Genomic DNA, 16396 nt, shown 5'->3' with positions numbered 1-16396 from the left:
TAATGTGTGTGTGTGTGTGTGTGTGTGTCAATGTGCATATGTTTGATTGAATGTGTGTGTGTGTGTGTGTGTGTGTGTGTGTGCAAGTGAGCGTGTGTTTATGTGTCAATGTGCATATGTTTGTTTGTATGTGTGTTTGTGTGTGTGTGTGTGTGTGTCCATCTCACCCCAGCGTTGCCGGTGTCTCTGCTGATGTTCCAGCTGTAGGCTCCTCTCCAGTGATCGCCTCAGTAAAGCCTCCAGTCGCTCCTGAACCGCACATCACCATGGAAACATTCATTGGGAATCACAATCTGTGAAGATTCTATGGCTGTGACAGGCCTAACAGTGTGAGTTGATTCTGTAGTGTGTGTTGATTCTATACTGTGCGTTGTTAAGTCCGACGTCACGGGCCCAACAGCTTTTTGGGCAGAAAACGTTTACTAGCGCAGCCAGGCAGTTTTTGCGAATTATAAACCTTGTCACCATCACCTACGTTTTATTTAAAACAAAACCGGTTAACTTTAACAGAACAATTACTATAGCTGTGCAGCCAGATGATACAATCAAGAGTTACGTGCAGGCTTCCGCGAAAAATAGGATTTTATTAGGTTGAGACAACAAGTGTAGTAGGATGACAATTTTCTTAAAGGATACACTGAATAGCGGGAAAAAAATAGTTTATTTTACTGTCTATGGAGAAAACCAAGTGGCTCTGAAAGCCGTTGGACCCGGAAAAAGATTTATTAGCCTATTATTGCATCATCACTTAAAGGGACACCAGGCAAGCCTGAGTTCTTTTTATCTATGAAGCTCCCCCTAACGTCTGTACAGTACATGTCGATACGTGTGCGAGCCCTTGCTTGGTCTGAAGCTCTTTTTCTTTTCTTTGCATCTTCCGTCAAAGGTTTTCGCTGCTTCTTCGCTGGCTCTGCCATTATACACACGTTTGCAATAATTGCTAGCCGGGTTTCGTTAGCCTGCCTCTGTGCTGGGGATGCAGGATGTAAACTGATCCTGCTTCTCGCGATGTCTGAGACCTTGTGAGACTGAAGGTCGCGGGTAGGATACCGAACTTGCAAGTGGTATATTCTTCCTACAGGCAGTAGGGGCGGGCGAGAGAGTCTTCATTCGCCCTTTAATGAGTCATTTAACCATATACCGACTTACGAAGATGATTAATTAACACAAAAACGTTGCCTGGTGTCCCTTTAATAACCGAATAGTGTGTGTTGATTCTATGGCTGTGACAGGCCTGTGTGTGTTGATTCTGTAGTCTGTGTTGATTCTATAGTGTGTGTTGATTCCATGGCTGTGACAGGCCTAATTGTGTGTATTGATTCTGTAGTGTGTGTTGATTCTATGGCTGTGGCAGGCGGAATGATGTGACGGGTGTGATGGGGATGTGTGGATTATATGGTGCGACAGACAGAATAGTGTGTGGCGAACCCTGTATTTAGTGTATCGCTACACACCTGCGAGATAGACAAGACAGTTGTACCTGATCCTCCTCCAGCTGCTGCCTCCTCTTCTCCTCCACGGCGGCTCTCCTCTCCTCTTCTTTCCTGCGCTGCTCCTCCAGCTTCCTGCACCTCTCCTCTAGCTGCTTCTCATAGAGGAGGCGCGCCCTCCTCTCCTTCTCTCTCAGGGCCTCCTCTCTTGCAGCTACAGGCAGCAACACATACATTAGAACTGCAGACATCAGAACTCCCTACTCAACTAAAAACACCAGAACTCCCAACCCAACTACAGACATCAGAACTCCCTACTCAACTAAAAACACCAGAACTCCCTACTCAACTACAGACAGACATCATAACTGCCTAAGCTACAGACATCAGAACTCCCTACTCAACTACAGACAGACATCATAACTGCTTACTCAACTACAGACATCAGAACTCCCAACGGAACTACAGACAGACATCAGAACTCCCAACTCAACTACAGACAGACATAATAACTGCCTACTCAACTACAGGCATCAGAACTCCCTACTCAACTACAGACAGACATCAGAACTCCCTACTCAACTACAGACAGACATCAGAACTCCCTACTCAACTACAGACAGACATCAGAACTCTCTCCTCAACTACATACATCAGAACTCTCTCCTCAACTACAGATGTACCAAATGTGTGTGTCCTCACCCAGGCCTTTTTCTCGTTCCTCTCGTCTCTCTCTGGCCATTCTCATGCGGTCGTCTGTCTTCAGGTAGCCCTCCGTCACTACGAGAGAAAACAGAGAATCATGAGACCACACTAAACTGCCTCACGTTCAACCTGCTTCCTTTCCGCTGCCATTCGTTGTTAAGTTTGACGTCACAGGCCCAACAGCTTTTTGTCCAAAAACATTTACTAGCGCAGCCAGCCGTTTTTCACAGCCTGCAAACCTTGTCACCATCACCTTTGTTTCAATGAGGGTAAAAAGAAAATCGTTTAACTCTAACAGAGCAATTAGTGTAGCTGTGCAGTCGGATGATATAATCAAAGATAACGTCCAGGCCTTCACAAAAAATATGATTTTGTTAGGTTGAGGGAGCAAGTAGTAGAATGACAATTTTCTTATCGGCTACTTTAAATAGTGGATTTTTTTTCCTTTTACTGTATATGGGAAAAGAAAAAAAAAGGAAAAAAACAAGCGGCTCTGGGACCAGTTGGGAATAGCCAGTTGGGAATAGCCAGTTGGGAAAAGCGAAAGAATTATCAGCACATTATTGCATCACGACTTAACAACCGGACAGAAGCAGATTGAGGCTCATTACGTTTAGCCCAGCTTCCTTACCACTTCTGTTACCCAGCCTAGCAGAATGGCCATTGCCATTAGTCAGAAGCCTCACAGGCGAAGCGTGGCCATTGACTAGTGCACGTCTCTCAGGGGGCGGGGTGAGTGTTTCAGCTGCAGGATAGAAAGAACATCGACGTCATTCACACACACACACACACACACACACACACACACAAACACAAATTTACCAGACACACACACACACACACAAAAAAACCACACGCGTACTCAAAGGTTTCAAACACACACGTACCCCCCAGACCCACACACAGACACACTCACACACACACACACACACACACACAGAAATGCACACAATCACACACATACTCAGCTTGGTTGCTGTGGGGCTGCCCTGGCTGCTTGGCTGACGCACCGGTGAGGCTTGGCTGTTGTTATGGATACGTCGATCAGCTGCAGGAGGCGACATCATGGTTTTGGCTGTAAGAGATTAGGGAGTTCAGATCAGAGGTGTAAACTCTATTCCCTAAATCCCATTCCCTCTCAGCTCTCAGCTAGTTTTTGAATTCTGAGCTAGTCTATGAGCTAGTTTTTGAATTCTGAGCTAGTCTATGAGCTATTTTTTTGAGCTAGTCTACTTCAGCTAGTTTTTTTTTTCAATTCTGAGTCTATGAGTTCTGAGCTATGAGCTGATCTAAAAGCTAGTCTATGAGGCTCTGAACTATGAGTTCTGAGCGATGAACTGATCTAAAAGCTAGTCTATGAGGCTCTGAACTATGAGTTCTGAGCTATTCTATGTTTTGACTGAGGTGGTCTATAAGCTAGTCTATGAGGCTTTGACCTATGAGTTCTGAGCTATTCTATGTTTTGAGCTGGTCTATAAGCTAGTCTATGAGGCTTTGAACTATGAGTTCTGAGCTAGTCTATGTTTTGAGCTGGTCTATAAGCTAGTCTCTGAGGCTTTGAACTATGAGTTCTGAGCTAGTCTATGTTTTGAGCTGGTCTATGAGCTAATCTATGAGATAGCCTATATTGTTGTCTTTCAACAACTCCAATCCTTTCTATCAGAGAATGAGATGTTAGACATTTTCCAGTCTGGATTCCGACCTAAACACAGCACGGAATCTGCTTTAATTAAAGTTACTATCAGTGGATGCAAAGAACTGTGCATTACTTATGCTGCTAGATCTTAGCGCCGCCTTTGACACTGTAGATCACTGCATTCTTTTAGAGCGCCTTGAGCACTGGGTTGGAATTTCAGGTACTGCACTGAAATGGTTTGCCTCCTTCTTAGAGGGAAGAACCTTTTCAGTTTCTTTCAATGATACTTCATCTTCATCTGCCCCCTTATCTTATGGTGTTCCACAGGGATCAGTGCTTAGTTGTATTTTATTCTCACTGTACATGTTGCCAAATTATGAAAAAGCACGGCCCAGAGGAAAGAAAATGTTAAAATGAGAGCTCCTCTCTTTCTCAATTGTTTCTCCTAGACAATAATGAGAACACAGTGATATAAAAATGAGATTATTGCTTTTGTCTCCCGCTTCTCAGGTTTGTCTCTGGAGCAAAAGAGTTAAGTTATCTCAGTGTAGACTCCCTTTAATCTACAAATGAGATCTCATCAATATTTTAAATAATGCTCAGTGTTGTCTAATTTATACATCTCATATTTTACTCAGGCTGATCCACCAGAGAGCTCTCTCTGTAAACTCATGCAATTCTCATTTCAGATCTTTTTGGTAAATCTCAGATTAGGCTCCATCAGTTCTGTAAAAGAGATCTCTTCACAAGCTTGAACCGTTCTCATTCTAGTTATCTCAGTTTAGTCCTTTTTTGATTTACAAAAGAGATCTCAGCAAAAGCTTATACAATACTCAGACTTGCTCAATTTATATATCTCATATTTTACTCAGGCTTATCCATCAGAGAGCTCTCTAAGTGAACTCATTTAATGCTCATCCAGACCTATTTGTTTTATAAATTAGTCTGATCTGTTCTAGCTCAGGGGTGTCTGAGTTCTAGCTCAGGGGTGTCAAACTCAAATTCACAGGGGGCCAAAATTAAGAACTGGGAGTATGTCGCGGGCCAAGCGCAACATTTATTGAATAACCGATGTTTTTATTGAATTAAAACTATATACACACAAGAAAAAAATAGAATGCAGGCATTTCTGAATATAGCCTAATAGAAAAAATATATTGAATATCTGAATAGAAAAAATATATTGGCCTATTTTTTGCAGGTGAACTATAAAAATTGTAAATAACATTTAACAATTATCAAAATTGTAATTGTAACTATTAACAGTTAACAAACTCTCCCTCTGAAAATGGCCCGCGTGCCTGAGTTTGACATCCCTGCTCTAGCTGTTGTAGCTGTACAACAATTCTCAAATGATTTTCATTGGTTTATTTGTTTTAATTGCACATATTTTCAAGTTCACATTTGCAAACAGTAGGCCTAACCATGTGATGTGACCACCACACATGACGATGCTCTGACAGACCTCTGAAGTTCGCTTACAAAAAAAGATACCATCTATGCCCATATAAGGAGAACACCTGTTAAATTCTCGCGCAGGCCAGGGAGACGACGAAATCGGAGAGGCAGACGTTTTCCTGAACGCACTTTTGTCTTCAACCTTCCGAGTAGATATTATAATCAATGGTACGTGAAGGCGGCACAATTTGATTTTTGCTACCCCAGAGCTAACTTGCGACTTGTTAGCAAGTTAGAGAAATCAAGTTAGACTCCAGAGGTCTATGATGGTCGGACGTGATAAAATTGCTAGCCCGATGCCGAAGCACCACCATTGAAAAAGCTGTAGCATCGGCTAACTAGCGCCAGATTTTGGAGTGCAGGGGACAAGCCGAGATGGGCTATGAGACATACGTTTACACTCGGTATCATGTTTCAACACACTTTAGGTCAATATCACACCGGAATTCTCCTTTAAGAATGACCGTGTTCTTGTTTGTGTGCACAAGGCATGCTTCTAGTGCCTCCTCCCCAAGCCTGTGGCTATGCGTCTTTTCTCCTCACACACATATGCGCAGCTGTCGTGCCATAAACAGCGAGACATGGCTGCTAGTTTAGCTTAAGTGATTCTGTGGTAACACATAATAATAGGCTAATATCAAGTTGATTTGCTCACTTGCACCTCTCAACTTTGTGTTGCTAACCTACCTAGGCTATGAGATGTACGTAGGTCTACTATTGGGTTTAATGTCATTTAGAAATAGGCAGCGCAAACTTTTACATCTGGAGAGAGCTCCTTGCTAACTAATTCTGCTAGCTCAGGTCATGTATGTCATTCGTCATTAGTGCTAAAATCATTATTGAACATGATCCCTTCTACGAACTTGATAGTTTTTTATTTACATTTATTTTATCTAATGACAGACAACAATTAATTGCATCCACATATCCTTATACATTATGTGCAACTATTATTCACTAGCCTAAAACCGTGAGACTGAAGGCTACAGTAATTACTCACGTATTTCTTAAAGTGACAAGCACTCAATTACACCTAGGCCTACACACCACATTAAAATTTGCCTAGGTGTAATAGTTTAAAAATAAATATTAAGTATTCAAATGACTAAATATGTTTAGCAATTAACAGATTAATAGTAATTATGCAGATTAAAAAATACTATACATTAACTGTACACTTTATATGAATTTGAAGGTATATGAAATAGAAACATATGAAATAAGCCATAATTTTCTGTGTGTGTGGAAAGAGTCAAGCAGAATCTAAGATGCCCACTGGTGTGAATGATAACACTATATTCAATATTACTGATGATGTCAAGGTGGTCTTAGATTCTTTAAGAATTATCGAAGAAGTATCGAAATCGCTATTCTTGATGTGGTATCGGTATCGAAACAATAATTTTGGTATCGTGACAACTACACTAGTTTAATTTCTTGGAATATGCGCAAACAATACTTTGGGTTTTCGCACCGGCAGCAATGAATCAACATAATCAGTCAAAAGGAGAGGACAGCACATCATGAGGAAGTGTTGTTTTAATTGTCATTATGGATTTGATCTGGTGTTTTACAACCGCATAATGGGTGTGATGTAGGTCTTAATTTTCATGTAAGTGGTCTTAAAAAGGTCTAGTCTTATTTGGGGTGGTCAAACCTGGGGAAACCCTATAATGGAAAGAAGATACCGAAGGCTTTTTGCCATATTGAGTCAGCTTTACTTTCTTGTCCATAGGTTATGACACATTTTATTGTTCTTTGTCCTTTGGACAGTGCCTGGTGAGCTCGAACAACAAGGCTTTGAATCAGTTTACACCAGATTTGCCCGTCAATGAGACTGTGTGACATGTTCCAGCTATACTCATCACTTAACCTCACTGATCACAGGAGAAATGTTCCTGTTGAAACCCACTATCAGAACTAAACAAGGCAACGCTGCATTTAGTTGTTATGCGTCCTGACTATGGAGCCAGCTCCCAGATGACAAAAAAAAATTGCCCAAATTACTTTTTTGACATCAGGACTCTGAACTAAACTATTTTCAGATGCCCATTTTTTTTTACACTGAATAGGCTTAGTCCAACCAAAACAAGGTTTTGCCTAGCGGTAAGCTGGATAGGGGTTAATCCTAGCCTGACAATACAGTTTACTCACTAGATGAGGTGAGGGAATTCAACAAACTTGTTTAAGCTTGACAAATATATCAATAAAATCTGTTTTTCAATTGGGCAACATATAGCAAATGTGAGTGGTAGCTATCACATCCCCCATTCTGTGTTTAAGTGATTAATAAGGTGTGTCTGATCTTTGTGCTGTATCAAAATTCCCACAGTTATGAAAGCAGACGGTCAAACAAATGTCTTACTTTGTATTTTTGAGTGGCTCACAAACTAACAATGTTCTATTTTCTGCTCTTCTCTCCCTCCTCCCTTTGGTTGGTTCCACCACCAGGACAAAAGACGCAGATTGACCAGCCCATGCTTTCATCCACCATTGTACACAGTATGGCACGCTTTGGCACAAGTTCAGTTTGTTTATGTTATTGTTTATTAGTTCATTTCTCCATGTTGTATGATTTATAGATAGTCTTAAATTGTCATTGTGCAGTTGGTCCGTACAATGCAATTTGCTTGTGCAGCTTTTAAAAATAATACTCACAAACACACTCACACACAAAAAATAAATAAATAAGAATACACATTATACAAAGAACATATCAAGGCATTAACATGCTTCCATTGCTTGAAGTCCATTTTAAAGTGCATCTGTGCAAGCTCCCATTGCTTAAAGTCCATTTTTAAAGTACAACTGTTTTGCTTTGTTTTATAAAATAAAAGTTTGAAATGCTATGGAGTGGGCTTATTGTTATGTGTCTCATCTTTTGCTTGTTTTATTTCTCCTAAGGCAAAATTAGGAGAAATAATTGTGACAAAAGTAATACTTAAATGATCCTTAAAAGAGAATCACCATTTTGCCTCTTTAGCAACAGAAGGGATACAAATGAGAAGCAAAAGTTTCCTCTGGGGGTATCCTATCATTGCTATGCGGATGATACACAACTGTATCTCCCATTTAAATGTGGTTCCTCTGGTGCTCTAAACCCATTGCTTGATTGCCTAAATTAAACAATGGATGTCGACCAATTTTTTAAAACTGAATGAATCCAAAACAGAAATTCTATTTTTTTGGTTCACATGAAGCTGCAAATAATGCAATTAGTGAACTAGGGTCTTTTGCCAGATATGTAAAACCTTATGCAAGAAATCTTGGCTTTCTACTTGACCCTGATTTTAAATTTGAGAAACAGATTAATGCTCTTGTCAAGACATCTTTTTACCACCTTAGAATCTTAAGTAAAGCCAAAACTATGTTTTCTTTCAAAGACTTTGAGATATTGATTCATGCCTTTATTTCATCCCGCCTGGACTACTGTAACTCTCTTTATTTTGGTGTCACTCAGTCCACTCTACCCCGACTTCAGATGGTGCAAAATGCAGCTGCAAGGCTGCTCACCAAGTCTAAAAAGAGACAACATATTTCTCCAGTTTCGAAATCTCTGCAATGGTTACCAGTGAAATTTAGAGTAGATTACAAAATTCTTCTTTTTGTCTTTAAAGCTTTAAATGGACAAGCTCCCCAATACCTAAGTGAGCTTGTACACTTTCATTGCCCTCCCAGAACTCTTAGGTCCTCAGATAAACTACTGCTCTCAGTACCTCAGAGTCGTCTAAAAAATAAAGGTGACCGTGCTTTCTCAGTAGCTGGGCCCAAGTTGTGGAACAACCTGCCTTTTCACATTAGATCTACACCAACTATTGGTGCTAAAGCCAAGTTAAAAGAACATATGCTATTAATGGCTTTTAAATGAATTGTGGAATGTAATTATATAGGCTATATATATGTACATATTATTTTAGTTTTATTTTCCTGTTGTGCTCTTTTTGTGTCTTTATTCATTTTGTCTTCTATTCAGAGGCAGACAGAGTACACAGCTTCATTACTTGAGTAAAAGTACAGATACCCTTTGCTAAATTTTACTAAAGGACAAGTAAAAGTACAAGTCAGATGTCTACTTAAGTAAAAGTACTGAAGTACTTGTTTTTAAAAGTACTTGAGTATCAAGAGTACAAGAGTACATTTTCTAAATATTGCATTACTACTGCCACAGTGCTTACATTTATGTACAAAAACATCCTACATGGAGTTATAAAAAATGTTAATGTTAATACCTTGGAGAATGTCAAAGGAATTGTAAGTAAAATCAAGTCATTTTCATCTTTTTACCATGTTGCCAGGGATGGGCAGTATTTCTAATACATGTATTTAAAATACGTATTTCAAATACAAAATACTATTTTGTAATTGAAACACTTGAAGCGAAAACTATCATTAACTTGTTCAGAAAATTGAAATAGTCTGGCGAGGTGGGGCCACAGGTTGGCACATGCTGCGTCTTCATCCATTGTTTCGTCCATGGTTTCGTCTGTTATCTAAATCTAACCATGGAGTTGACTTTGGCGGAAAGCTAAAGGTGATTGCTGATAGGCTGTCCCAATCAGTGGCGCCTGCACAATCCAATCACGTTTGAGAGGGAAACAACAAATTAAGGGTTTTTCTGAGATTTTTCTTTTTTCCTTTTATTTTAGAAGAAGTAACGGGTACTCATGGTTATGGATAGAAATGTAGTGGAGTAAAGAGTATAATATTTTTATAATAAAACGACACAGCTTCAACTCCACTGATTTAAGTCAGTTGTCGGTATCCTGGCAACGGTGTTTTGTGTTTCTATCTTGCTAAGCTGTCCGAAATAAAGTTCATAGCTGCTACCTTGATGCCTGCTATGGCAAGTGACTCGGTAGACAGTTGAAGGCAGTGAGAAAGCAGGCAGCTAGTCTGTGATTATATATATAGCTGGTCTATGAGACTATAAGATGGTCTATGAGCTAGTCTATGAGAGACTATAAGATGGTCTATGAGCTAGTCTATGAGAATGACTATAAGCTGGTCTATGAGTTCTGAGCTAGTCTATGAGTAGCAGTACTTGTTTCTAAATCCAGAGCAGATGAACACAGGAGCCACTTACAGCTCTGTCCCTCCTGGGCTGGAGATCATGGAGGTTTCAAATCCACCCAGTGTCAAATCATCCCAGTAGCCCTGTTCCATCACAAAACCCTACACACACACACACACACACACACAGACACACACACACACACACACACACACATACATACATACACACACACACACACACACACACACACACACACACACACACGTACGCACACACACACACCACTCTCTCTATCTCACACACACACACACACACACACACACACACACACACACACACACACACACACACACACACACACACACCAAATGCACACATACACACAGTGTGTGCTGGCAGTGACCGAAATGAGAGAGAAGTTGTGTCACCGAACCAGACCCTGAGGGAAAATCACTGTTCTTTTCCAGAGAACGTCTGAGACAGAGAGAAAGAGTGAGAGGGAAGAAGGACATGGTGGAGGGGCCCTAAGGAGAGAGGGCAGGACAGATATGGGAGGAGTGGGAGATGAAGGAGACAGAGATGGAGAGAGAGAGAGAACAGTGATAGAAAGAGAGAACAGAGAGAGAGATACAGAGAACAGAGATGGAGAAAGAGAGAACAGTGATAAAGAAAGCAAAGATAGAGAGATTCAGAGAACAGAGATGGCGAGAGAGAGAGAGACCAGTGATAGAGAGAGCAGAGATAGAGATGGAGAGAGAGAGAACAGTGATAGAGAGGGCAGAGCTAGAGCGATACAGAGATAGAAAGAACAGAGCGAGACAAAGAGAGAGAGAGAGAGAGCAGAGATAGAGTGATAGAGAAAACAGTTAGAGATGGAGAGAGAGAGAGCAGTGATAGAGAGAGCAGAGGTAGAGAGATAAAGAGATAGAGAAAGAGGGGTGCAGATAGAGATGACAGGGAGACTGAGAGCATGAGAGAGAGATGGAGAGAGGGAAAGATAGAAAGATAGAGAAAGAGGAAGAGAGAGAGAGTGAGGGAGGGAGACGAGAGCAAAAGAGAAACAGTCAGAGGGTGTTCTAGAGTGCAGCAGAAATTGAGGGCATTTGTAAGACGACGCCTCAAGGTGAGCGGTATCTGTCCTTTGCCAAAGTGACTCTCAAATAGTATCCTTACTCAGGCGGGTGCACACACACACACACACACACACACACACACACACAGACTTCCTCTCACTATCCCTGATGGACAGAAATACACACAAACTCACAAACTCTTTCTCTCTGTCCCTGCATGGTGCAAAGATGTTCTCTTCCTGTTTAATTATCTCCCTCGCTACTAACACATGTTGTTTTTTCTACCACACCCCACTTCCACACACACACACACACACACACACACAGACACAGACAGAGCGAGAGAGAGTTTATCTCTACTTTAATTATCTCTCTTCCACACTATAAACTGCTGATTACTGTGCTGCTAAGCTTTTACAAATACACAAACACACATACACACACACACTCTCTCTTTCTCTCTCACCACACACACACAGACACACACACACACACAGGAGTGAGGTTTAGGGGAGTGAGTGTAACCAGGGCTTTCAGCTCAATTGCTAACATGCTTGACTCCCATTCCGAGGTGCTGCAGTTTGCGGGTTCGAGTCTGGGCGAGTGCAGGGCTTAGCTGCACGGTCAACACAATGCAGGTTATGCACACACACTAGTGCGGTAACCGGAGAGATATGATAGGTGGGATTGTTGTGCTATTTACATATTACCCCACCTGGCCCGGAGAACTGCATTGTGTTGAGTCCATGCAGGCGGCTACAGACATATCTATCCTTCATCTGTTCCACCATAAAAAATAATCTGAAGATGATTTCAGTTCTATTGCCTACATTTATACATTAACATTATTCATTGCGCAGATGTTTTTATCCAAAGCGACTTACATATGTCAATTATATACACAACGGTGGGAGCCGGGAATTGAACCCACAACTTTTCAGCCTACATAAACATGCTTAAAAAAGTGGCAAATTGTGATCACGGTCTGTGCCAGTAATCACCCAGCAGAAGTTAATCATCTTAGCAGCCACACTGAACTTGATCTGTTGGAGCATTACATCATGCTTCACAGCTGCTGTTCCATGAGCTCGTTTGTTCTCGAGGTTCTGTGTTCCCAGGATTTATATATGCTACATAATGACAACATGTCTAAGGGTCCTGGTGTTCCCTAGATTTACATAATGAGAACATGGCTAAGGGTCATAGTGTTCCCTAGATGAGAACATGGCTAAGGGTCCTAGTGTTCCCTAGATGAGAACATGGCTAAGGGTCATAGTGTTCCCTAGATGAGAACATGGCTAAGGGCACTATGTTCCCTAGATGAGAACATGGCTAAGGGCACTATGTTCCCTAGATGAGAACATGGTTAAGGGTCCTAGTGTTCCCTAGATGAGAACATGGCTAAGGGTCCTAGTGTTCCCTTAGATGAGAATATGGCGAAGGGCACTATGTTCCCTAGATTTACATACTGAGAATATGGCTAAGGGTCCTAGTGTAGGTCCCCAAGGTTCTCAGGCTCCTATGCCCAGTTCTGCATGCTGTATGTTCTCTCCCATGTTTCTATAGCACATTATGGGAACCTGAAGATGATGTTCCATGGTCTATTGTGTTTATTGATGTTTTCTAAACAAAGTTCAGGAGGAGTCCATATAATAGGGTTTATTGACAGCCATCACTCACCCCACTTCTGTTTGTAGGAGATTTAAACTCTCCTTACCTGCCCACTACATCACGCTTTGGAGTTGTAAAGCCTTCCATCTCCTCCCCTCTCTCATCCATTTCACTATTAGCTCTAAGCTCATATTACCCCTTATCCATAGTGTCAGCGGGCATCACTCGTGTGTGATCTCCACTATTGGCATCTCAGGACCACGGCCAGCTACCAAGCCAAACATGCTTAAGCTATAAATCAATCCAGTGGGCGAACTAGTGGAACTGTGTAGAAGCCTTTTTCTTATAAAAACAAACCGGATAATACATTAAATCTTTTCATTTTAAATGGGTCAAATCAAATGTGATGTGTAATACCGCACTGAAGAACAGGAGGACAGAGGACCCTGGGGATGGATGGCCATTAGTTCTGCTGCCTGAGCATCAGGGTGCACTGTTGGCATGTCCGGCTTACATGGGCACACACACACACACACACACACACACACAGGAGAGAACATCCCTGTACCAGAGAAGACCCTATACCAGTGTGACATGATAGCAGGGGACACTCAAAGAGCATGGCAGACTCTATGCTCAGAGCATGAGAGTGGGACAGCAACGCAGTCTACTTTTAGTTTTAGTGCAGTGCATTTCAAGGTGTTGTACAATAGATTGATTCTGTATTATGTGGTAATGTTAATAACGTAGGGTATCAATATTTAGTTTCATTATTTTGGGGAGAGAGAGACGATGAAGAAGAAGAAAAAAATAATTTGCGTGTGCGTGTGTGAGACCGAGAGAAGAAATTAGTGTGCGTGAGAGAGTGACCCAAAGAGACACCGACCGAGAGAGAGAGAGAGAGAGAGATCACCCGGTCAAAGATGACTCTGTAATTTTCCGAGGGCTGGATCAATAATGTCCGTAACCTGTGCCAAGCTGATGCGTAAGGGCAGCAAAGTGGAGCTAAAAATCGACGTAGCCTACCCTTTTACTTAATCAACGATATGCTACCATCTAAGCTACAAACCTCTGATTAACAAAAAGTAGGGTAGTCTACAATACACTTGTTATTAATGCAGTTTAATAACTTGCTATCTAGGACAAACATGGGGGGTTGGGGGGCGACAGTATTAGGCTACAAACATTTCAGGTCAGTTTCATCCAGTATCATAACAGAGCCCTGATGACTCGGGGACACTGATGTTAGGCTGGGTTATCATTGATAATGGACTACATGGGCTATGAACAATAACGGAGATGGCTAACCTTCAAGAGTAGGCTATGCTACTGCTAGACATAGCTTACAGGTACATGTTTAATTTGATGAAACCAACAGAAACCTATATTGTGGATACATGCTATTACTAGCACATAATGTAGGCTGTGATCTGCAGTGTCCTGGGCTGTAGGCATACGGCTACATTGATAGCTTTAGCAGGGACATCCGAACCTATGCACATGTTTCTGCAGGATAATAGTTTTACCGGTAATACAGACAAATAATGAACAAGCTGCTATGAGCAATTCACATCATAGCCTACAACCTGAAGGGCATCAAACGATATCACGGTTAGGGTGGTACCCACGCGAAACAAATGCGTTTTCCAGCCATACCTGGGACTGCGCGGACTTCCGTGGTGTCAGTCATGCCTGCGTAGCCTATCTGGCAGATTCCCACGTCAAAAATCTCAGTTTCTGGATTAAACAAAATATAAATTCTTCCTCTGTTGTTAGGACCCTAATGAAAGCAACGCATGCAGGACCCTGAAAACATATATATGATCAGCACATTAGCCGGTCGGTTTGTGTCTTGTAGCCTATTGTGGTCTCAGGCCGGTAGGACGAGCCACAGCATCATTGCAGTGATTCAGCGCTGGTCTGTTTGGATGAAAGTAAATTCCTCTGTGTGTGTGTGTGTGCGTGTGTGCGTGTGTATGTAGTGCGCCCACTAGCTGACCAATCTATTTTGCGAGGTCTTAGAAGTTTGAGGTGTAGAGACTGCAAAACTGAGATATAGACAGTCTATTGGATGGAGGCTAAATCTATTTTTGCGAGGTCTCAGAATCGTCGATAATAAATACAAATGTATGTGTGGTAAGGGCAGAGACAGACGCATGCCCAATAGTCAGCTTCACCCTCTTGTGAAGAGTTAAAGCTGCATGGCCCAGGGAACAAACAAAGACCTAAATCTATTTTGCGAGGTCCCAGAATAGTCGATAATAAATAAAAACGTCACCATAAATAAATAAAAACGTCACGGCATTAGATCATTGCTTGAGTCGTCATAATATGCAAAATTGTTGAACCATTTGTGATGTGGAATCTGCCATATTTAGCCATTACACTTTATTGTAAGGAATGGTTGTAGGCCTACTGTAAAACAGTCTGATTTTGTTTTGTGACAATGGTCTGGCAACAAACTTCACAAACAGTAGCCTACTGTAGTAAATATGAATCCTGTCTTATCTCCCACAATCTCTTTACTGTTGACATTGAAATAGGCCAAATAGAAAAACAGCAAACTGTTGATAAGCATTTTGACCGTTTTGCTCAGTGACACAGTGAAATGATGCAGTGATATGGTAGTTTGCCATTGAGATTGTGCTAAAAGTGAACAGTGTGAAGATATAACAGCAATTAGCCTACATCAATGTGTAATACTTTGTAAACAAATAGGCTACTAATGTAAAAAACAGAAATATACATTTTTTTAGGATAAACTACTTCTGTGAGGAGTTAAATTCATGGGTTTCATCAGGTCCCTTTCCACAGGTGTATTAATCAAGCACCATGCATCCTGCATTCATAATCATGGTGCTTAATTTTATACACCTGTGGTAAGGGACCTTACCCATGAATAGCTGCATGGCCCGGGGAATAAAGGACCTCCTCCACCTATTGAGCATGACAGTGACAGGAGTCTGCCATTGAACATACTCCTCTGTCTAGTGATAGAGCTGTGTAAAGGTACTATATGGAACCACATACCTAAGTTCTAAGTCTTTAAAAGTGAGAGAACACTGGCCATTGTAAATCAACAGGAGATATTTGGAATCCATATAGACTTTTCCAGTCCATACTCACCAAAAGCCATAAACACCAGCATATGGTATAAAAGCAAATTAATATCTTTGACGCTATATCTAAATCCTTGGGGATCAATAAAGTAAATATCTATATCTATACAGTAAGTAAGTATATACTCTTTCGATCCCGTGACGGAAATTTGGTCTCTGCATTTATCCCAATCCGTGAATTAGTGAAACACAGCACACAGTGAACACACAGTGAGGTGAAGCACACACTAATCCTGCAACAACAGCGGCGCTCGGGGAGCAGTGAGGGGTTAGGTGCCTTGCTCAAGGAGCTTCAGCCGTGCCTACTGGTCGGGGTTCGAACCGGCAACCCTCCGGTTACAAGTCCGAAG

At 41.5% G+C, this 16396-nt stretch overlaps 1 protein-coding gene and 1 long non-coding RNA gene across 6 annotated transcripts in view; one reads left to right on the top strand and one right to left on the bottom strand.

The window, feature by feature from the left end:
- The window catches only part of LOC121709201 (MAP7 domain-containing protein 2-like), a 37064-nt gene extending 21958 nt beyond the window's left edge, over positions 1-15106 (bottom strand). For all 5 annotated transcript variants that reach the window (XM_042092396.1, XM_042092398.1, XM_042092401.1 and 2 more), the window contains exons 1-6: positions 14584-15106; positions 3100-3210; positions 2767-2880; positions 2133-2210; positions 1481-1644; positions 168-249 (exon numbers count right to left, since the gene is read on the bottom strand). In XM_042092396.1, the coding sequence (XP_041948330.1) occupies positions 168-249; positions 1481-1644; positions 2133-2210; positions 2767-2880; positions 3100-3210; positions 14584-14617 (583 nt within the window). In that variant the 5' untranslated portion in view covers positions 14618-15106. The remainder of the gene's footprint in view (positions 1-167; positions 250-1480; positions 1645-2132; positions 2211-2766; positions 2881-3099; positions 3211-14583) is intronic.
- On the top strand, positions 797-4137 carry LOC121709216. Its single transcript, XR_006031868.1, has 3 exons — positions 797-807; positions 1063-1064; positions 3871-4137. It is a non-coding gene; the product is annotated as an uncharacterized LOC121709216 (long non-coding RNA).
- Positions 15107-16396: the final 1290 nt, after the last annotated feature.

Source organism: Alosa sapidissima, chromosome 5 (genome assembly GCF_018492685.1).
Source record: "Alosa sapidissima isolate fAloSap1 chromosome 5, fAloSap1.pri, whole genome shotgun sequence".
Classification (NCBI taxonomy): domain Eukaryota; kingdom Metazoa; phylum Chordata; class Actinopteri; order Clupeiformes; family Clupeidae; genus Alosa; species Alosa sapidissima.
The sequence above is the reverse complement of the archived record's forward strand: the minus strand, read 5'-3'. Positions and strand labels throughout refer to the sequence as shown.